This window comes from Megascapheus bottae, chromosome 2 (genome assembly GCF_031878675.1).
Source record: "Megascapheus bottae isolate mThoBot1 chromosome 2, mThoBot2.hap1, whole genome shotgun sequence".
Classification (NCBI taxonomy): domain Eukaryota; kingdom Metazoa; phylum Chordata; class Mammalia; order Rodentia; family Geomyidae; genus Megascapheus; species Megascapheus bottae.
Genome location: NC_143510.1, coordinates 42,822,512 through 42,845,723, shown reverse-complemented (window position 1 = coordinate 42,845,723; position 23,212 = coordinate 42,822,512). Strand labels below are relative to the sequence as shown.

Below are 23,212 nucleotides of genomic sequence, written 5' to 3'. Positions count from 1 at the left end.
AGCTAGGATTGAAGAAAGGAGTCAGTGGGTCCTGGCCTTCAATGAATGCTGAACAACTTGCTTGGTTCACAGTGGGATGCCAAGGAGGAAAGTTTTCATGCTGAGTTTGTTTTCAGTTAAGTCAGAAATGGATTCTGTGTACAATATGGTTCTCTGTATTTCTCTACTTGGTCTTACCAGTGCTCCAGCAGCTGTGCTGGGGGTATCCAGCAGAGGGCGGTGGTCTGCCAGGATGAAAACGGACAAAGTGCCAGCTACTGTGACCCAGCCTCCAGACCCCCAGAGTCCCAGGGCTGTGACTCTGGACCTTGTCCGCGCTGGAACTTCGGAAGCTGGGGAGAAGTAAGCAATGCCATTTATTTCCTACTATTGTAGGTGGTGTTACATGCCGTTAACTTTAGGATAATCTTATTGCTATGCTACATGAAGATTATTTTAATTGATTAAAATGTTTTTTCTTTGGTCAGGGGGGAGCTGGTCCTAGGGTTTTAACTCGGGACTTGGGTGTTGTCCCTGAGTTTTTTGTTTTCCTCAAGGAAAGTGCTCTACCACTTGTGCCGCAGCCCTACTCCTGGATTTTTGCTGGCTCATTGGAGATAAGAGTCACTCAGATTTGTTCACTCACGCTGGCATTGAACCTTAATTCTCAGATCTGAGCCTCCTGAGTTCTAGAATTATAGGTTTGAGAGCCCAACACCCTATCTCCCACCTATATTATCTATGAGAAAGAGTTGAAAGTGCAGATGCCTATTAGTTTTGCCTGAATAAATTAAATTCATCTGATTTAAGTAGTCAAATGTTTATGCTTAATGAGTTTTAGCTTATAATTTTTCTTTATAGAGAATTTAGATATCATTTTTTAAAGGTTACATTTTTAGGGCAATCCTAGTAAACATCAAATAAAGTTTTTAGAAGTAGCTTTTAACTCCTTTCCAAAAGTAAAGCAATTTTATTATTTCTACAAGTTTAGGTATATTCATGTTGAAAAGTCAAATCATAAGGAAAGCATAAATATAGCATTTGTACATTTTGACATATTGCCTGCTAATGGTTTGTTGCATGAGAGTTACAGAAACACACACACACAGAATGCACACACACATATACACACAGAAATACACATGCGTAAGCATATACATGCATATACACACATATATACTCAACTATATGCTGATTTGGCATCCATTGTTTTCATATAATGTATGCTGAACATCTGTCCATGTGTATAAAGTTTGATCAACCTTTATTAGTTCTTTTTTTTTTTAAACCAGTCCTGGGCCTTGAACTCAGGGCCTTGTGCTTTCTCAAGGCTATGACTCTACCCTTGAGCCACAGTACCACTTGTGCTTTTTCTGTATATGTAATACTGAGTAATCAAACCCAGAGCTTCATGCATACTAGGCGAGCACTATATCACTAAACCACATTCCTGGCTCCCCTTATTAGTTTTTATGGCTCTCTAATTGTCCATACATTAGGTATCATTCACTGTATCATTAATACTTTTCACAGGCACATCAATATTGTTTTTGTCTGACTCTGTTTCTCAAGACATTGACACCTTTGATACGTTCCTCAAATATTGTATCATACTAATTCTCAAAATTGGATTAGATGTTGTCATAACAAAATTAAAACATTGACCTTTTCCTTTTTTAAATCAAGAGAGAAGAACTGGCTATTCAAAAGGAATACTAAGTTTTATAATCCAATGTTCCTAGTTCTTTTTAAACATGGATTTGGACTTTGCTGTTCTTTTTTTCAGTGTTCTCAGACATGCGGGGGTGGGATCAAATCAAGATTTGTCATCTGTCAGTTTCCTGATGGTCAAGTGTCACCAGAGCACAACTGTGAACCTCAAAACAAGCCACCCACCAGGGTACAGTGTCATACTCACGCCTGCCCAGAGCGGGCAGCCTGGCATCGGGGACCATGGGAAATGGTATGAAAGCATTCTTTGTCTTATCTTTTCCATTTCCCTTCTTCTTTTCATAACTTTCGGAAACCCACCACACTCTATATCTCCTCTGGTTTAAAAGAAACAAACAAACAGAACCCTCCATTGCCTTAACTTGTGTTATCAAATTTAAGTGTGACGAAGAATCTGCTCAATCCGAAGTACTGTAATACATGTGAACTATTTTATATGTATTTATTTTTTATTTGTGAACTTCAAACTGTAGTGCTCTTTGAATGGACATTTTTTTGTCTTCTTTACATCTTTGGCTTGCCTTCTAATAACTAGGCATGTGTTCCTGTTGATGTAATATTAACATGTCATGTGTAACAATGGGGAATGAAGTCTGTGTTTGGCATTTGTCTGTTCTGTAACTGATGCAAAAACCAAATAACCTTGTGTCAAGACTTGCTTTTATCTTGGTGAAACTCACCTTGTTTAGCAATGTGAAAATAATTATATTGAAGAAAAGAGAGAGATTTACATACATAAATTGTTTACACTTTGTGACATACATCTTGGAGAAGTATGATGTATATAATAATTTATATAAATATTCATATTTTTCCACTGTGTGGAGTTCCTGTGATTTAGGGATATTTTAATTTCTACTTGATTAATTTCTTGGAGCCATAAACAAAAATTCTAAGTATTGCTCATGAATGGTTCATTGTTTTCTTTGGTATATTTCAAATATGCAGGCTTTGAGGAATAATTACTACAGAAATATAGGAAATTAGCATTTTTATTACTTTTGATCTTCACCACATAAGCAACCAAGTACTTTTTGGTGAAAAACTGATTTAGACTCTGAAGTTCAGCCATTTATTATTTGGAAAAGACTTTTTTTTACTTCAGTATTTTAGTGTATGTGTGTCTGTATGTGTGTGTGTGTCTGTGTGTGTATTATGTATGTATGTATGTGGTGTGTATGTGTGTGTACACTGGTTTTAGGACTTGAATTCAGAGCCAGTGAGCTTTTTCATTCAAGGCTGGCACTCTACAGCTTGAGCCACATCTCCACTTCCAGCTCTTTGTTGGTTAACTGGAGACAAGACACATTAAGTAATCAATAAAGCCTCATAGCCTTTCCTGCCTGGGAGCTTTGAACTGTGATTCTTAGATCTCAGCTTCCTGAGTTACTGGCATACAGATGTGAGCCACCAGCATCTGACCTCTAGTGTTATGTTGTGGCCTTGTTGCCTGTACTCATTGTCCCCAAGACAAGCCTCAACTGTGAGCTCTGCACTCCTATTGGAAAAAGGCTTTATTTAGAAAAAAGGCTTTATTTAGAATAGGAGTGAACTTGTAAAGCAGGCTGAAATAATCTTTGTATTCAAAGTATGCCTGAGGATATAAGACAATAGCACACTTTCATTTTTTAAGTAAAATTATTGTTTCAGAGGATCATGCTTTTGTGGAAACTAATAAAAACCTAAATTCTGCCCTTACCTAATTATTTTAAAAATACTTATTTCCCAGATATGACATCTTAGGCAATGTGCTAACAGAGCTGAAGAAAACTTATTTTTCTCTTATAGGGGATTTATTCCATGTAGATCAAATATACTATAGGAACTCAACATAAAAGGTTACTATTTTGTTTTAGCCATCTTAGAATAGAACTTCACTGTCTCCTTTATCATGGTGATATTTTTTATTTATTTATTTAATTTATTTGCTTGAGTTTGTAAGCCTAGCTCTCAAGAAGAGTTTCTTGTCATTCCCTTCTTCTCCCCCACAGCAAGAGAAACAGAATCCTAGCCACTCATTAATTGTAGACTAAACTCTACTGGCATTGGTTTCTGAGCATAAAGGTTATATTTTCTTATATTGCATTGTGACTTGTGACTTTAATGCACAGGGCATTCAACAATTACTTACATCTTCTGCTTTGTGGTGGCTATGAGAGTAACTACAAAGTGTTTTAGATTTGTATTCTGTGTGTGTGTGTGTGTGTGTGTGTGTGTGTGTGTGTGTGTGTGTGTGTGTGTTAACCCTAAGGCTTGAACTCAGGAACTGGGCTTTGTCCATTGGCTTTTTCCCTGAAGGCTGGTGCTTTACCACTTGAGTCACAGCTCAAGTTAATTGGAGATAAAAAAAAAAATCTCACAGACGTTCTTGCCTATGATGGCTTTGAACTGGGATCTTCATATCTCAGTCTCCCGAGTAGCTAGTATTATAGGCCACTGGCAAAAGTGTTTTTAAGGGAGATTTTTTTTTCTTTCTGGGGTCAGCAAATTATGACCCTCGATCTAAATCTAGTCTATTAAATGCTTCTGCTATTGCCTCTCCCTGGAACACAGCAATCTGGCTTTTTCATTTTCTCTGTGTGCTAGTTCTCACCTCAGCAGCAGAGTGTGTGAATTATAGGAGAGGCCAGAAGACTGAAATAATTTACTGCTGGGCATTTTTGCCAATTCTCTAATCTATGAACAATATAATGCATTTTAATGTCTAACTTAAAAACTCGCATAAAGATATCGACAATTCTAGTTATATTTTTGAGTCAGTTTTAGGTTGATGCTTTTGAGTTTTTTTAGTGGATATTTTACATTTTAAGGCTGATAGCTATTATGGTATCATCTGATGTTCATATATTGGATTGGAATATATCTAATTTGGTATTCCAATATATCTGAATTGTGCTGGAGAAGTTTTGGTGTGTGTGTGTGTGTCTGTGTATGTGTGTGTGTGTGTGTGTGTGTGTACAAACGGTGGTGTAAGTGAAAAACTTGAATGTTTATTAAAATCCTGAGCACAGCTGATGTTTTCAACCACACACACACACACACACACAGACACACACACGATCAAGAAAATAACAGTAACTACAGATTACACAAATAATAAGACAGAAGTATAGAATTCTTCAATGTCTGCTGCTTGTTTATTTCCAAAAGTAGTCCATTAAATAATTCAGTCTTTGCACTAGGGAAGAACTGTAATACTTTTCGTTTTCTATTTTGGTAAATTGATAATGATGAAGTTGTTCTTTATATCCCAATTTTTATATCAGAATTTTTACCAATTTATTTATTTACCTTTTTATATGTGTAAAGTACATATATATCTATCATGAGAGTGTCTGGATTTTTTAATTATATGAAGAATATTTATTTGTCCAACCATTCTTTTATATTAAAAGGCTTTAAGGGATCTGAAGTTTTGTTATTAAGCCAGGTATCTTGTCTTGTTTCTTTCAGTGTTGCTACTTTTAATAAAACTTCAAAATACTCATCAAATTATTAGATCATATTCTTTCATGAATAAATTTAATTTTAATGGATCCTATATATTAAGTTAGAAAGTGAAAGAGATTTATATCTGTGAATGAATGATATGAAATCTCTTATTTTAAGAGAAACACATGAAGTTCAAAATCTTTTCAAAGACTATTAGAAAGAAAGGCATAGATAAAACAGTAGGAGATTTCTCCCCAAGTGGAGAGGAATCTCATTCTGTAATAACAAAGGAAAGAAAGAAATCAACTACTTAAAGATAATAAAAATATTATTTTTAAGAAGCAAATCTTAACCTATATCTGTTAATTTAATTATGGCTTTTTTTCTGTGATTGTCCAATGTGAAATGATTGTATTTTAACCTGTGTTTATTAATGATGTGCTCTGGCTATTTGTTTTGCTTAATATGTATGAATGTTGTACTTCGTTTCCTTGTATCGTTACTTAAAATGTTTTAAGTCATCAAACATCTTGTATTGTAATGAATGCCTCGTTCCACTGGTGCTGTTTTGCTTGAATAACAGTTAACTTCTCTTATTAAACATTTAATTGTTAAATGGTGTGGGTTTTTTTTTGTAACTTTACTTCCATTGTGTAAAAGCTGCTACTCTTTTTCAGATAATTATCTTTGATAAATACTAACGTTGGCTTGTGGAACAGTTACTGTTTAGCTATACATTTTTCTGAAGTAGTAGAAATGTTTACATTGTTCATTTTTTAAATCATAAGCAAATGATAATAATAGACTGTCGGGAAGCTGAGATCTGAGGGTCCAGGTTTAAAGCTAGATTGAGTAGGAAAGTTTCTGAGACATTTATCTCCAATTACCCAGCAAAAGCTAGAAGTTGAGCAGTGATTCAAGTGGTAGAGTACCAGCCTTGAATGTAAAAACCAACTGAGAGCATAAATTCAATCCCCAAAGCAAACAAATAATCTCAAAAAGAAGCTGTCAATTTTTTGTTTTGATTTTTCCAAATGGACTAAAAACATCTATGGAAACTATTTTTTAATTGGAGAAAAACACAAGGCAGCATAGTAAATAGGCTAATTAATTTTTAAAATAAATTTATCATAAATATAAATATTAGCTGGGTGCCAGTGGCTCATGGCTGTAATATTAGCTATTAAGGAGGCTGAGATCTGAGGATAGTGGTTCAAAGCTAGCCTGGTCAGGAAAGTTCATGAGTCACTTATCTCCAATTAAAACACCAGAAAACTAGAAGTGGCACTGTGGCTCAAGTGGTAGAGTGGTGCTAGCCTTGAGCTGAAGAGCTCAGGCACAGCGTCTAGGCCCAGAGTTCAAACTCCACTACCGACAAAATAAATACATAAATATTAAATACTGCAACAGAATCTTTCATATGTTGTGTTTATTTCCATACTTTCCCTTTTTAAAAGTTGGTTTCTCAGCTGGGCACTGGTGGCTCACACCCATTATCATAGCTACTCAGGAGACTGAGATCTTGAGGACTATGGTTCAAAGCCAGCCCAGGCAGAAAAGTCCATGAAACTCATCTGCAATTAACCAGCAAAAAGCTGAAAGTAGAGGTGCAGGGCATGTGGTACTCACTAGCTTTGAGTCAAGTGGTCAAGGGAGGCCCTCAGTTTAAGATCGAGTGATGGCATAAAATACAAAAATGTGTAAAGCAACAAAGCACTCTGTTTTCCCAACAGTTTGTATAAATCTTTCACCTTGCATGAAACTACATTTATCGACACTCCTCAAAATCATGAGTACATATTACATAGTCATATTGGGCATTATGCTAGCTACTAGAAACAAACCAGACAACCATCCTTCTAGATGATGAGTTCAAATATTAAAGAAAGACCATTGGACCACAAGTGGGATTTCTTCTTCTTTTTTTTTATGCCAGTCCTGGGCTTGACCTCAGGGCCTGAGCACTATCCTTGGACTTTCTCAAGGCTAGAGCTCTACCACTTGAGCCTCAGCACCACTTCCAGCTTTTTTCTATGTATATGGTACTGAAGAATCGAACCCAGGTCTTTGTGTATGCTACGCAAGCACTCTACTCTACACAAGCTAGGCCAAACTCCTGGCCCAGACAAGTGGGATTTCTAATTCACTTCAGGCACATCCAATGGAATTTATAATATTGACCACCCATCCACATTTGGGACTTGATTGGTTAAAATGATCTGAGCATCTATAATGAGTATTACAATTGACAGGATAATATTTCTCCTAGTGGACCTTTCTTGAAAGTCTGAGCTAGATGTAGACACTCTGATCATAGCAAGAGCAGTGTCCTAGGTAGAAGACTTTAGGTTTTGCAGGATTCCAGCAACTTCCTTCTCTGTGTCTTCTTTATGTTTCACCATGTACAGAAAGTGGGCAGATTTGTAAGTTGCTCTAAGTATGGAAATAATTCTAGAGACACAATTGGACCCTACAGGTTTGAAGTGGATTACTGAGGAAAAAATGGATGCACTTAAGTAATGGCTAGATCATGAAAGAAGAGTGCCTGTGGAATGGAGTGAGATTTGAACATGAAGTAATTTTAAAAAGGTCTTAACATAAATGGTAATTTGTTCTTCAACTGTAATAGCAAAGAGAGCTGGAGGCGTGGGTCATGTGATATAACACCATCTGCGAAAGCGAGTTCAAACCACAGTGCCTCACTCCTGATTATACATTTCCATCTTGAAGAAGTGAAAACTCTGGGCGACAGTGGCTCTGTCTATAATCCCAACTACTCAGGAGGCTGAGATCTGAGGATCTCGGCTTGAGGTCCACGCAGAAAACTCTGTGATAAGTCTTGTCTGCAGTTAACCAGCAAAGAGCCAGAAGGGGAGGTGTGGCTCAAATGGTAGAACATGAGCCTTGAGTAAAAAATGTAAAAGCTAAGGAACAGTACCCCGGCTGTCAGTTCTGCAAACAAACAAAAAACTGACTTTAAGCTATGGTGTAATTCGGTAACATTAATAAAATACTTAAAATCAAGTGCTAGGAAAATAGCAGGATTCATCATTCAAGTTCTCACAAACGTTTTATGGACTAGCTGGAGACTTCACAAAAATGTTAGCCAAGAATTTTGCTTTTAAGTACATGTATAAAGGTCTGAAAAAGGAATACACACAGAGAACTCTCCAGTGAAAAGGGAAGAGATGGAGTTGAGGTGAAAGAAACCTCAGTTATTGCAAATTGATGTCTATTTACAAGGGACAATGAAAGTCATTAGGTAAGTGAGGCTGTGATCCTCGCTACCCGGAGGCTGAGATATAAAGACCAAGGTTCAAAGCCAACCTAGGCAGAAAAGTCCACGAGACTCTTATTTCTAGCTAACCAGCCAAAAGCTGAAGGTGGAGCTGTGGGTCCAGTGGTAGAATGCTAACCTTGAGCAAAAAAGCCTGGAACAGTGACTATGTCCTGAGTTCAAGCCCAGGACACACACACACACACACACACACACACACACACACACACACACACACAACATAGTTTTTAAAGCCAGCTTTGAATCCTCGCTTTCAGGAGCTTGGCAAACTTGGCCTAGACGCTTAGTCTTGCTGATTCTGTTTTCTTATTATATGTGAGAAATAATTATAGTGTAAATGATAATATCTGTTCTAACTAATCTGAAACAGTACTTGGAATAATACAAAGTCATATTAAATTTCCACTTCCATTGTAAAAACAATTTGCACACATTGATTTCCACCTTTCTTTTTTTCTTTTTTTTCTTTTTTTTTTTTTGCCAGTACTGAGGTTTAAACTGAAGGCAAGCCTGGGCACTGTCCTTAAGCCCGTTTGTTCAAGGCTAGCACTCTACCACTTGACCCACAGCACTACTTCTAGCTTTTCCTGTATGTGTGTGATACTGAGGAATCAAGCCCAGGGCTTCATGCATGCTAGGCAAGCACTCTACCACTAAACCACATTCCCAGTCCCAATCTATTTATTTATGGGTGGTACACAGGCTTTGAACTCAGGCCTTCCTAGATTCTATTTCAAAAATTACCAGCAGAAGACAAAGCCACAGAAGTGGCTCAGCAGTTGAGTCCCTGCCTAGTAAGCAGAGGGCTTGGGTTCAAGCCCAATTAGTACTACTATAAAACAAAGCAAAATAAAAAACTTAATCAATTATTGTTTTACATTTCCTCTTTTATTACGACATTAGATATCCAAATAAAATCTTGAAGTCATTCCCATACCTTTGTATTTCAGTTTCTGGTCATTTGTTTTTTTTTGTTTTTTTTAAAGAAAACCATCTGTTTTTAAATGATCAGAGCCATTTTTAGGTAAGACTCTGAGGTGGAGCTGAGCCGAACATTTCCCAGAGAGCAACATTTATACAAGGACTCTCATTCATTCCTCAATCTTTGTTACCTTCCCTGTTCCATTGACATTATGGGAAGCTTGTTTGCAATTCATTCTGTAGTTCTCATTGGGTTCTGATATGGTTATAACATTATAAATGTGTTTAGGATATCCTTAGTTTAGTCATCTCTTAAAAAAAAAAAAAACAACCCTTCTTTTACCATCACCTAGAGATTGTGTGTGTGTGTGTGTGTGTGTGTGTGTGTGTGTGTGTGTGTGTGTGTGTGTGCATGCCGATCCTGGTACTTGAACTCAGGGCCTGGGAGCTGTCCCTAAGCTTTTGTGCTCAAAGCTAGAAGGCCATAGCTTGGTGGTTGATTGAAGATAAGAGTCTTCCAGACTTTCCTGCCTAAGACAGCTTTGAATCATGATCCTCAGATCTCAGCTTCCTGAATAGCTAGGATGACAGGTATGAGTCACTGGCCCCTGGCAACCCAGAGATTTGATGTAAAATTCATCTTATTTTACTAGAATACTCATGAAGTTAACAACACATTCAGCTTATACAGTCTACAGAAGGCAGTGTTCCTGCAGCACTGAGGTAAAGCATAATGCATTGCATCCAGGGTCATTTCATTATGAGTTAGAGCACATGCTCATTCTTCTAGTGCCACAGGCTTCATTGTTTTATTTGCTTTTGTTCAGCCATTTAAGTTTCCAGAATTAACAAGATTCCCATGAATTAAGTCCACTCATTTATTCCTGTGCCCCCCCATATACACGTACAAACAAAACAAAATAATATACACATCAGAAGTAATCTCATCCTATAAATGTGTCCAACTTTTTGTTAAAAACAGGAATATACGTGTTCCAGAGGTAATGGTATTAGTGGAGTTAAGTAATATTCTTGGAGTGATAAGTACTCTCTAACTTAAATAACTCTGCAGAGTTTCATAGTTGGGTGCTTGCATGAAATGAATAGAAGAGCAGTAATCAAACCTCCAGGGACTAAAAAGGGGCGAGAGGCACAAACAAAGCTAGAAAGGAGAGCATTGTGTTGCCGCAGAGGCATGGAATTTTCTAGCGGATCGGCTGTCTCGTGGAATCTTTACAACTTGGAATGCGTTGTGGTTTGGGAGGAGGGTAGGGTTTCACTGGCTGTTTACTCTGTCTCCGCCTCCTTCCAACGCAAACATAATTCTCCGCAAAACATGCTCTCTTTCAATTGTAGAGAATCTCCCACATGGAATTCATCAGAGGCAATAAAATTATGTTCTTAGATCTTCCTTAGATCTTGTGGAAAGGAGACCTGGACCCATTTTTTCTTCTAATCTCAGAGGACAAGTGCTTACTTTAAAAGTCCTCACAAAATGCACTCTATTTCCCCCCCACAGTTCTTTGATTTTTAATTTTTTCTGTGTTATGTAGAAAGCTTTGAGCTTACTAACATATGCATGCATATATATGTATGCAATTATACTATTTTTTAGTTCTTTGATTTTATATTTTTATTTTCTGCCAGTCCTGAAGCTTGAACTCAGGGCCTGGGCACTGTCCTTGAACGCTTTGTTCAAGGCTAGTGCTCTGCCACTTGAGCCATAGCCCCACTTCTGGCTTTTTCTGTGAAAGTGGTACCAAGGTGTGGAACCAAAGGCTTTGTGCATGCTAGGCGAGAATTCTACCACTAGGCTACCCTCCTGGCCCCAGATTTTATATTCTATAGAGAGGGTATTGTGTTTCTTAACATATATGTGTTATTATATATGGTTTGTATATATGTATATGACAATATAATGTGTGTATAGACTACTATACACATATATAATGGAATATAACAACTTAAATAGATTATTTTAGAGTGTGATGCAAACAATTGCTTAAAGTAAAACTCAAATCTATGGATTCATAATAATTGTTGTATCTACTCTTTGTAGGCAATCTGGGTCATTTATCAGTACTTCACCTTCAGGGCACTGGGCAGGTAATAATGTGGCAGAAGTAGAAAAGGATGATTCACTAAAGAAAAAAATCCAGATAAGTAAAATATAGCCATGCAATAACCAAGACAGGGAATGGATGTCGGCTCTTACAATAAGTAATAATTAGGCCAGGATGGCAGTGCTCATGCTGTAATCCTAGCTAATCAAGGGGCTGAGATCTGACGACTGAGGTTCGAAGCCAGACTAGGCAGGAAAGCCCAAGAGACTCTTGCTAGCATTCAGCTACCAGAAAGCTAGAAGTTAGAACTGTGGCTCCAGTGGTAGAGTGCTACCCTTGAGCAAAAATGGCTAAAGGACAGTACCCAGGCCTGAGGCCAGCTCTGGTTCTGATACAAACAAACAAAACAACAACAATAATAATATTTAGATAGCACCAGGGAAAGTATTAAAAAAATAAGTTTGATTCTGTTGTTGACTATTACAAGAAAGCAATTGCATTGTGTCTCAAAGTAAATGAAAATTCTATCAAAATTTGGTACATCACAACATCAAGGAACATTGTAAGTTAATGACTATAGTGAACCCTTGGAAAACTTATATGTTTATAAAAACCTACTATGTTTAATTCATTTTCTACATTTATAAAAATAAAAAGCATTCTTATAAAATATAAAAGTAGCTAAATGCCTGTTAGGAAGGGAAAAAGGGAGACAAAGAATGGCATAAGACTAGGGAGTGGCTGCATAGAATATATTGTTCATGGTGTAGCACTGTAATAGTGAAATCTGCTTTGCATATTAATGTGTGCTTATACACGCATACATACACATGTGTGCATGCATACATTATATATACATGCATGTGCATATATAATGTATGCATATGCACGTATTGGCTCATGCCTCTAATCCTAGCTACCTGGAAGGCTGAGATTGGGAGAATCAAGGTTTGGGGGTGGCCTGCCCAGACTCAGAAGTTTGTAAGAAGCCTCCTCGATCAATAACTGGGCACACTACTGACATTGCAGCTACCATTCCAGATCAGCCCAGACCAAAAAAAGCTCACTTTCATCTCAACAAAAGAAGCTGGGTGGGTAGCACCTACCTGTTATCTCAGTAAAATAAGAGGATTTAGGCCCAGGCAAAAATGTGACAACCTATTTCAAAATAAACAGTGCAAAAAAGGGTTTAGGGATGTGGCTCAATGATAGAGAATTGTGAGGTCAAACAATAATAATAATAGTAATATAGAAAAGTAAAAATACAACACAAAAGCATAATATAGCTAAAAGGCATTGATAAAATAAGATCTATTCTAATTATATTTAATAATACTCTAGATTGCTCTACTAGATTAAAATAAAAAAGAAAAGTAAAACGCAAGATGAACTAGAGTTGTCGTTAGGATTCGTTAGAGATTTTTCTAGAATGAGGCATAGGGTAAATGCTTTGAGGGAGTGACTAGTACCTGCTATTAAGGTCTTGGTAATTTAGGCACTGAGATAATTGCCTGTAGAATTGAATGGTTACCCAAAGTTACAAGGTAACTCATTCCCAAACTACATATTTTTTGAAGATTAAAGTATTTTCAGCATCTAGTTAGTAGTCTGCTTTGGAACTTATGTAAGTCTGTGAGCTCACATAAAATGTTGTTCACATAAAATGTTATGCACATAAAATGTGCACATCATATCTTATATAATATTTTCCAAACTCCATCTCTATTCCTAACTTGCACTACAGACCAATAGTTTTACTTAGAAGAACAAAAATGATGCCATACTCCATAGTGGAGTATAGTGATGCATACCTGTAATCCTAGCACTAATGAGACAGGAGAAGGAGAATTCAAGGTCAGCAAGAATTACACATTGAAACGGTCTCAAAAACAAAACATTCAAACAAAAAATAGAATTGGCCTGATATCTATGTCTTTTGTTGTTGTTGTTGGTCTTGAACTCTGTGCCTGGACACTGTCCTTGAGCTCTTCAGCTCAAGGTTACTACTCTACTCCTGGGAATTGTCCCTGAGCTCTTCATCTCAAGAGTACTGCCCTACCCCTTGAGCCACAGCACCACTTCCAATTTTCTAGTAGTTAATTGGAGATAAGAGTCTTAAGGTCTTTAGTGTCCTGGCTGGCTTTGAACTGAGATCCTCAGATTTCAGCCTCCTGAGTAGTTAGGATTACAGGCATGAGCCCGGCTGATCTATGTCTTTTTGGTAAACTTTTCCCTGTGATTTATGTTGAGATTTCTAACATTGCTAATACCCTATTTTGGAGTAGCAGAAAATTATTTATTATTATTGTTGTTATTATTATTGTTATTTTGGGGCCAGTCTTGGGGCTTGAACTCAGAGCCTAGGCACTGTACTTAAGCTTTTGCTTAAGGCTAGGACTCCACTATTTGAGCCACCTTCCACTTGGTGGCTTTTTGGGAGGTTATTGGAGATAAAAGTCTCATGGACTTTTCTGCCTATGAACCATGATGCTCAGATCTCAGTTTCCTGAGTAGCTAGGATTACAGGTGTAAGTAACCGGTGCCTGGCCTAGAGAATCTTAACAAAAATATCAAGACCAGGGCCAGCAGCGTGACCTAGTTGTAGAGTGCTCACCTAGCATGCACAAAGCCCTGGGTTTGATTCCTCAGTACCCCATTAACAGAAAAAGCCAGAAGTGGAGCTGTGGCTCAGGTGGTAGAGTGCTAGCCTTGAGGAAAAAAGTGTCCAAGGGCAGTGCTCAGGCCCTGAGTGAAAGCCCCAGGACTGGCAAAAAATAATATATACATATATATATACATACATGCATACATACATACATACATACATACATACATATTTATCAAGACCATGATGCTTTGTGTCATTTTCTATTTCCTGAAATATACTTCAAGTCATTAAGAGTAATAAAGGAATTAAATGCATTTATTGTTTGGATTTTTAGTGCTCAGCATCTTGTGGTAAAGGTATAAAGCTCCGTGAAGTGTTTTGCATGGATTCATTCCAAGGAAAACTGGAAGACAGATACTGTGGCCATCTCCGGAAACCTCGAACTCACAAAGCTTGCCGAGTTGCCAGATGTCCTTCATGGAAGACTAACAGGTGGAAGGAGGTATGTGCTATGTTTTATAACCATGCATGCTTCTATTTAAAAAGAAAAGCTTAGCCAGGTGGTGCTGGTGGCTCACGCCTGTAACCCTAGCTACTCTGGAGGCTGAGATCTGAGGATTACAGTTTGAAGCCAACCCAAGCAAGAAAGTCGTTGAGCCTCTTATCTCCAGTAAACTAATCAGGAAAAGCTGCAAGTGGAGCTGTGGCTCAAGTGATAGAGCGCTAACCTTGAGCAAAAGCAGCTCAGGGATAACGCCCAGGACCTGAGGTCAAGTCACAATAAAATAAAATAATAGAAGAAAATAAAAGAAAATAGAACCTCATGAATGCTCACTTCAGCATTTTTTAAGGCCACAGGGATTTTCCTCTTTGAGACAATGGAGATCTAGGTTCATAAGCACTTAGCCTCGTGCATACTTAAGTAATTCTTTATTGGAAAATTGTGACTTAGGAAAACGCTCACCAGGGGCCAGGAGCATGGCCTAGTGGTAGAATGCTCACCTAGCATGCACAAAGATTGTATGAGATCCATGAGAGGAAGCTAGTCTTTCAAACATTTCAAAAGTGCAGACCTAAACGTTGAAAAGACTCTACAAGAGGCTGTTAGAATCTGCTTTATTTTTGTCTCTTGCAACTGGGTTTGCCTTGTCACTGTCATTAACTCTATTTACTCAACTTACTCAAAGTCCCCCCCCCCCAGTCTCTGCCAGAACCCTCGGCTTTTGATTTCATCTATAAAATTTTCCCACAGGAAGCCAACCAGGGTGGGCAACTGGCTGTGTTACATGTAATAATGCGTTCAGCAGAAGCATTATTTTAGAGAGGAACCAATCACCATATGCTGCTTTCTTCTGATAGTATACACGTTAATGTTTTATTTTTTATTTTTATTTTTATTTTTTTTGCCAGTCCTGGGCTTGAGCTCAGGGCCTGAGTGCTGTCCTTGGACTTTCTCAAGCCTAGAGCTCTACCACTTGAGCCTCAGCACCACTTCCAGCTTTTTTGTATGTATGTGGTACCAAGGAATTGAACCCTGGTCTTTGTGCATGCTAGGCAAGCACTTCAACCACTAGGCCAAACTCCTGGCCCAACGTTAATGTTTTAATAGAATCACTTGGTATAAAAGAATGCCATTTTACTGCAATTTTATGTGATGTTAAAATGGAAAGACTCATTTGGTATATGTACTCCAGAGGCACTCAGGTGAGGGTGTGCGTGTGAGTGTGTGTGTGTGTGTGTGTGTGTGTGTGTGCAGGTACTGAGGACTTGAACTTAGGGCTCAGGGCCAAGGTGCTGCTTCTGAGCCTAGCACTTAATTCCTTGAACCATAGCTCCATATTTGGCTTTTTAGAGGTTAATGGGTGATAAGAGTCTCAAGGGAGTTCCTTTCTTGGATTGGCTTCGAACTGTTATCTTCATATCTCTCCCTCCTGAGTAGCTAACTTACAGATATGAGCTATTGGTGTCCAGCTAACGTGAGTTTTTTTCTTCTTTTATTATTAAAGAATTTATTAACATTGATTTTTTACATCATATTTCAAATATCATGTTAAACAAAAAAGTGTTCAAGAAGGGAATCTCTGTGTACAATCACTGGCACTTAGGTTTTAGAACATAATTAAAATTAAGCTGAGGGTTTGTATGTCATATATACATATTAATCTATGTAATAAAACATTATGTCAATAGAGTATATAGTCCATCATAAATTTTTATGTCTATGTAATTACGTTTATATCTCCAAAACCTTGTCCATAACACTGGATACCCAAATATTGAGTCATTGCTCTTATGCTATTTGGATCTAATATCTACATATTAAGGATACCATGCGCCTTTTGTTCCTTTGGTCTTGATTTATCTCACTCAACATGATTAGCTCTAGATTCCCAGCAAATGCCAATATTTTATCTTGTCTATTGGCTGTGTAAAATTTCATTGTATATATGTACCACATTTTCTGTATCCATTCATCTGCAGTAGGACATCTGAGTTGTTTCCATCACCTGGCTATTGTGAAGAATGCAGAGATGAACATAGCTGAACAGGTGTCCTTATCATATCCTGGGTTATGATATTCAGGGTAGATGCCCAGAAGTGGTATGGCGGGATCGTAGGGAAGGTCTATTTTCAGTTCTTTAAGAAACCTCCAAACTGCTTTCCAGAGTGGCTGAACTAGTTTACATTCCTTCTTGCAGTGTAGTAGGGTTCCTTTTTCTCCTCAACCCCGCCAGCAACTGTCATTGTCTGAGTTCAGAATCTTGGCCATTCTAATTGGGGTAAGATGGTATCTTAGGGTTGTTTTTAATTTGTATTTCCTTTATGACCATGGATGGTGAGCATTTTCTCATATGTTTTTCTTTCTCTGACATTTTAATCTCTTCTTTTGATAAGTCTCTCTTTAGTTCCTTTGCCCAATGAGTGATTGGTTTGTAGGGTTTGGGGGATTAGTTTCTTGAGTTCCCTGTAGATATTGGATATTAAGCATTTGTCTGATGTATTATTGGTAAATATCTTCTCCCAGTTGGTTGGCTGTCTTTCTACTTTAGTAGCTATGCTTTTATCTGTACAGAAACTTTTTATTTTTAGGTAGTCCCATTTGTCGAGTCTCTCTATCCGTGGTTCTCCCTATTCATGAGCATGGGATGTCTTTCCATTTCCTGGTGTCCTCTTTAATACCTTTTGTTAGGCTTTTATACTTTTCGATGGTGTCTTTGCTTAACTTTTGTTGAGTTGACGTGTCATTTGGTGTGAGTGGTGTATTGAAGTCCCTCACTATGACTATGTTTCAGTCTATCTTGTTCTGTAACTGTAAGAAAAGTTTGCTTGACAAATTTAGGTGTTCCCGTGTTGGGGGAGTAATGTTTATAACTGGAATATTCTGGTTATGAATTGACCCCTTAACTAATATGTAGTGGCTACCTTTATCTTTATGTACCGATTTTACAGAGAAGTTAATTTTGTCAGAGATTAAGATTGCTATTCCTGCTTTTTTTGCATGGTTGTGTTGGAGTGGAAAATTCTTTTCCATCCTTTCACTGGGAGTTTGTTTCTGTCTTTGGCAGTGAGGTGGGTCTCTTGGAGGCAGCATATTGATGAGCATTGTTTCTTAATCCAATCTGCTGTTCTGTGTCTTTTAATTGGATTCACATTTAGGGAAATTATGGAGAAATGGTCAGTGTCCTTTGTCATTGTTTAGTTTTCCTTCTGTGTTTCTTTCTCCTTTTTCCCCCTTTATGTTTATTGATTTATAGGTGATAGCTTCTTGATGGGAGTTCTTGCTGTTCTGCAATTAATTTGTTCTTGATTATTTAATACTTTTTGTAATGCTTGTTAAGTGTGCGTATATTCATAGTTTCTCTTTGGAATGAAATATTCTTGTTTTTCTCTCAAAGTAAATGCTAGTTTCACTGGATATATCAGTCTGGGTTGGCAGTTGTTGGTCTTTAAGGCATGAATGATATTTTCCCAAGCTTTTCTTGCATTTAGGGTTTCTGTGGAGAGGTCTATAGTGATTCTAATTTTTTTCCATTGTAGTATAGCTCTTTCTTTGTATTTGCGGCATTTAAGATCAGCTCCTTAGTATTTAGGTGTAATGTTTTTACTATGATGTGTCTGGATCAGTTCCTTCTGGGATCTTGTTTGCTTGGGGTCCTAAAGACTTTCCCTTTTGAGATTGGGAAAGTTCTCTGCTGTAATCTTGCTGAATAAGTGTTGCATTCCCTTTGTTTGAAATTCCTCCCCTTCATCAATTCCTATTATACGAAGATTAGATTTCTTTGCTGCGTCTGTCAGTTCTTGGACTTCTCTTTGGTGAATTCTGAATGATTTCTCCAGACTGCTGACTCTATTCCAGCTCTTATGTTTAACTTTCCTTCCTGATGTCCTATTCTCCATCTCAGTCAAGCTTAGTGCTTCCATTTTAGTTTGCATTGTGGACACTGAGCTGACCATGTCTGCTCTCAGGGTATTCATACTTTCTTCTAGGGAAGTATAAGTTTTGTCTATTTTTGTGTCCATTTCTCTTTTGAAATTGAGGAACTCCTTGGTGATTTCATCATCTCCTTGAACAGAGTCATGTCTCTTCAGATGTCATTTTTTTGGATGGTGACCTCTCTTGTCCTTTCACTCATTTCTTTATGGGATTTGTGTAGGACTTTGATTTGTCACTGCCGCATTGGAGTTGAGACTGTTGTTATATGTTCACTCTGTGGTCAGTAGGTGGCGGTCTTTGCTTGGTTTGGGGCTAGTGGTTCTGGGAATCTGTGTATATGTGTGGTTCTCAGCCAAATTAATTCTGTTGCTGACTGGGTCTGAGTTTGCTGCTTTCGCTGGTGTGTCCGAAAGTTCTCAGGGGCGGGGCACAGCTGAGGATGTGGACTCTGGGAGTTTGCTCAGTAGGGCGGAACTGTGCACCTAAGTCTCAGCTAGCGCAACCACTGGTTTGCTGGTTCTTGTTCCCAGGGGCGGGGCCCTGCTGAGGAAGTGGGCTCTCGGGTGGATCTCCACCTTTCTGGTTCTCAGAGCCCGAGCTTGGCCCTTGCTGATCTGCTCTCCAGTTTCCTGCTGTGTTTCGGGGTTGCTATCCTTGCTCTTTCCACCAGAAGTACTGGGCCGCTTTGGGCTATGAGTCTTTCTTTGACGCTGTTGGGAGGCCCCCCTGGTTCTGGCTTGCCAGAGGCTCCTGGCAGGAGGACACCCTGGTAGGTTTTGTGTCACTCAGATGCTGGCACGCATGCACGCACACCCCCACCCGCTGTTGGCTAACATGAATTTTAAAGGAGCATTTTTCCTTCATTGGGTAATTGATAGGTATTTTTTTGGAAGGGGGGTCCTGGGGCTTGTACTCTGTCATGGGTGCTGTCCCTGAGCTCTTCAGTTCACAGCTACTACACTACCCTTGAGCCATAGTCCCATTTTCTGTTTTCTAGTGATTAATTGGAGATAAGAGTCTCATGGGTTTGTATTACCCGGGCTGGCTTTGAACCGTGATCCTCAGGTCTCAGCCTCCTGCGTAGCTAGGATTATAGGCATGAGCCACTGTGCCTGGCTTTGATAGCTTTGAACAGTGACTAGTTGCTAAAGTGAGCAGATATTGCTATGTATGTCTATTTGTCTTCTGGGTCCGGATGTATAACTTTAAAGGCAAATTAAATATTTAAGTTCTTTAAAAAAAAAAATGAACCCCTCACACATACAATTCCTGGAAGCAAGAGGAGGATATTTGTCTCATTTATGCTTTTGGTATTCCAGCTGGGATTCCAGTGACACTTGTAAATTCAAGGCTAGCATAGTATAACATTTTGCCATGTCTCAGACTCCATCTGTTAACTGTTGATCAAGTAGAGAACTGTGCAAAGGACAATGAATTCTTCTGGTTGGTAATGTGGAAAGAGTTCAAAAGAATCTATTTAACCCCATTCCATCCGGAGCCATGCCAGATGGAATTAACTTTGATTCCTTCATGGGTGGGCATGATTTTTCTCTCAATTTTAAGATCAAATCAAAGTCAATACAGGTTTTGAACCCCACAAATACATGACCCAATGCCCCAGTCGAAATCCCCTAAACTTGAAAAAAATAAAATCGCTGGCAGAATCTTTCTTTCTTTCTTTCTTTCTTTCTTTCTTTCTTTCTTTCTTTCTTTCTTTCTTTCTTTCTTTCTGTCTGTCTGTATGTCTTTCTTTCTATTTTTAAATAGATAACCAAAGGGGTTTAACTGAACATGCCAGGTTCTGAGTACAGGTGTTTGAATCCTTGCCACCCCTTCCAGTGTAGATGCTGAACTTTAAAAAGTGATTTATATTTGTTTCCCATTTCTTTGTTTCCACAAGGTCAATCATTCTTTCTCCACCCTTAAACATTCCTATTGTGCATGGTGGCTCAAGCCTGTAATAAAAGCTGTTTTGGGGGGGGTGGAGATCTTTGAGGTTCAGGGGAGGTCATGGTCCCAACAAACACAATTTTGCACAAATCCACTGCAGTTGGTGGATGGGTATGGTGGCGTGTGCCTGCCAACTGCACTGGCACAGAAAAGCATAATTAGGAGGCCCAAAGCCCATACCACATCTGACCACCCCAGATATGGAGGGTGAGACTCTTACCTTAAAAACAACCAGCACATAAGGGGAGGTTGGAAGATGGCACCGAGACAATAGGGACCCAGCCTAGCTCTTTCCCACAAAAAGAGAGAATCAGGGAATCGCATGAGCCAGCTACCTTAAGAAATCCACAACAACAAATTCAAGAAGCAACGGAGAAGTACACAAACCAGAAAGGAAATCCAGATAAAGCTTATATCCAACGTTCTCAAAGAATCCGAACCACGAGGACTTCTCCCCCACCCCTTGCCGCTGGCTCCAAGCCAGGAAAGCTGTGGCAGAGGGTGCCAGGCTGGGGAGCACCAGCAACGCCAGCAATGCCAGCAAGCAACAGAACCCAGATGCAGGAACCCTCACAGACCAGAATGGGCAGCACAGATGCCGGCGGAGACCTGAGGGGAAGTGTGTGACCCTCCAACACCGCGGAGCAGCTCGCATCTAACCCCGTCAGTAAGTAGTCCAGCGGGTTCCCCAAACCCATTGGGAAAGCCCTGGGAACAGGGCAGAATTCAGTTGGACTGGTTTAGCTGAGAGCCTCCAGAAAATCCCAAACCCCAGGCCCTTGGCTGGACGCCGCCCCTGGGAACAGGGCAGGAAACTAGCCATCTGCTGGGCTAGCTGAGACCAAAGCGGGAAACTCATCCTACGGCCTACAGTGGGGCCACTGGTTGGGCTGAGAGCTAGCTGTGCAGAGGCACACAGGCTCTGGAAACAGGCTGAACACCTGTAAAAGCTGAACTCTGACCTAGTCAGCAGCGAAACTAATCTGGCTAAGAACCACACGTATAAACAGATTTCCAGAACCACCAGGCCCAGATCAAGTAAAGACCCTACCTACCACCACAGAGCGAACCTACAACAACATTCATTGATGCCTCGGAAAGCGCAATGACAAATTACGACATATATAAATAATCAAAATCCCACACAAAGCCCAAAAGGAAACAAGAGTGAAGGGACAAGAGAGATGTCACCATCCCAAGAAATGACACCTGAAGAGACACGAAACATGACTCTATTCAAGGACATGATTATGGAAATGACTAAACAGATTAAAGCAGAATTCCAAAAGCAATTCAAGGAACACAGGCAGGAAATTACCAAAGAGGTCCTTGAATTCAAAAGAGAAATGGAAGAAAAGATGAATACCCTCTCAGCAGACACGAGCAGCTCAGTGTCCACAATGCAAACAAAAATGGAAGCCTTAAGCAACAGCCTGACTGAGATGGAGAACAGGACATCAGGAACTGAAGATAGAACACAAGAGCTGGAACAGAGAATCATCAGTCTGGAGAAAGCAGTCCAAACTCACCAAAGAGAAGTCCAGGACCTGGCAGACGCAGCCAAGAAATCTAATCTTCTTATAATAGGAATCCAAGAAGGGGTATGTTTTATCAATAAAGGAATGCAGCCCTTATTCACCAAAATCATAGCAGAGAAATTCCCCAACCTCAAAAGGGAAAATACTCACATTATTGAGGGCTTCAGAACTCCAAGCAGGCAAGATTCTAGACACATAGTAAAACATCATAGTAAAAACATTAGACCTGAATACCAAGCAGCTGATCTTAAATGCTGCAAAAACAAAGAAAGAGTTATACTACAATGGAAAAAATTAGAATAACTGAAGACCTCTCCACGCAAACCCTAAATGCAAGAAAAGCTTGGAAAAATATCATTCATGCCCTAAAGACCAACAACTGCCAAGCCAGACTAACATATCCAGTGAAACTCGCATTTACATTTTAGGGAGAAACAAGAATATTTCATTCCAAAGAGAAGCTATATGAATACATGCACATTAAATAATCAAGAACAAATTACAGAACAGCAAGAACTCCCATCAAGAAGCAATCACCTATAAATCACTAATCAAAAAAGGGGGGAAAAGAGAGAGAAAGAAACTCAGAAGTAAAAAATAAATGACAACAGACACTGACCACTTCTCCATAATCTCCCAAAATGTGAACGGGCTGAACAATCCAATCAAAAGACACAGACAAATGCTTAATATCCAATATCTACAGGTAACTCAAGAAACTAATTCCCCGCCCCAAACCCAATAAACTATTCACTAAATGGGCAAGGGAACTAGAGACTTATCAGAAGAGATTAAAATGGCAGAAAAGCATATGAGAAAATGTTCATCATCCATGGTCATAAAGGAAATACAAATAAAAACAACCCTAAGATACCACCTTACCCCAACAAGAATGGCCAAGATTTTGAACTCTGTCAATGACAGATACTGGTGGGGTTGGGGAGAAAAAGGAACCTTACTGCACTGCTGGTGGGATTGTAAACTAGTTCAGCCACTCTGGAAAGCAGTTTGGAGGTTTCTTAAAGAACTGAAAATAGACCTTCCCTATGATCCCACCATACCACTTCTGGACATCTATCCTGAACAACATAACCCATGATATGATAAGGACACCTGCTCAGCTATGTTCATCTCTGCACTATTCACAATAGCCAAGCGATGGAAACAATCCAGATACCCTACTGCAGATGAAGGGATACAGAAAACATGGTATATGTATATATATATATATGTATATATATATACATATATATATAT

General features: G+C 38.9%; 1 protein-coding gene across 1 annotated transcript in view; it reads left to right on the top strand.

Annotated features, from left to right (window-relative positions):
* Positions 1-23,212, top strand: part of Adamts20 (ADAM metallopeptidase with thrombospondin type 1 motif 20) — a 102,053-nt gene that overhangs the window by 56,519 nt on the left and 22,322 nt on the right. The window contains exons 26-28 of the mRNA XM_090353165.1: positions 181-342; positions 1,766-1,942; positions 14,367-14,534. Of these exons, the coding sequence (XP_090209291.1) occupies positions 181-342; positions 1,766-1,942; positions 14,367-14,534 (507 nt within the window). The remainder of the gene's footprint in view (positions 1-180; positions 343-1,765; positions 1,943-14,366; positions 14,535-23,212) is intronic.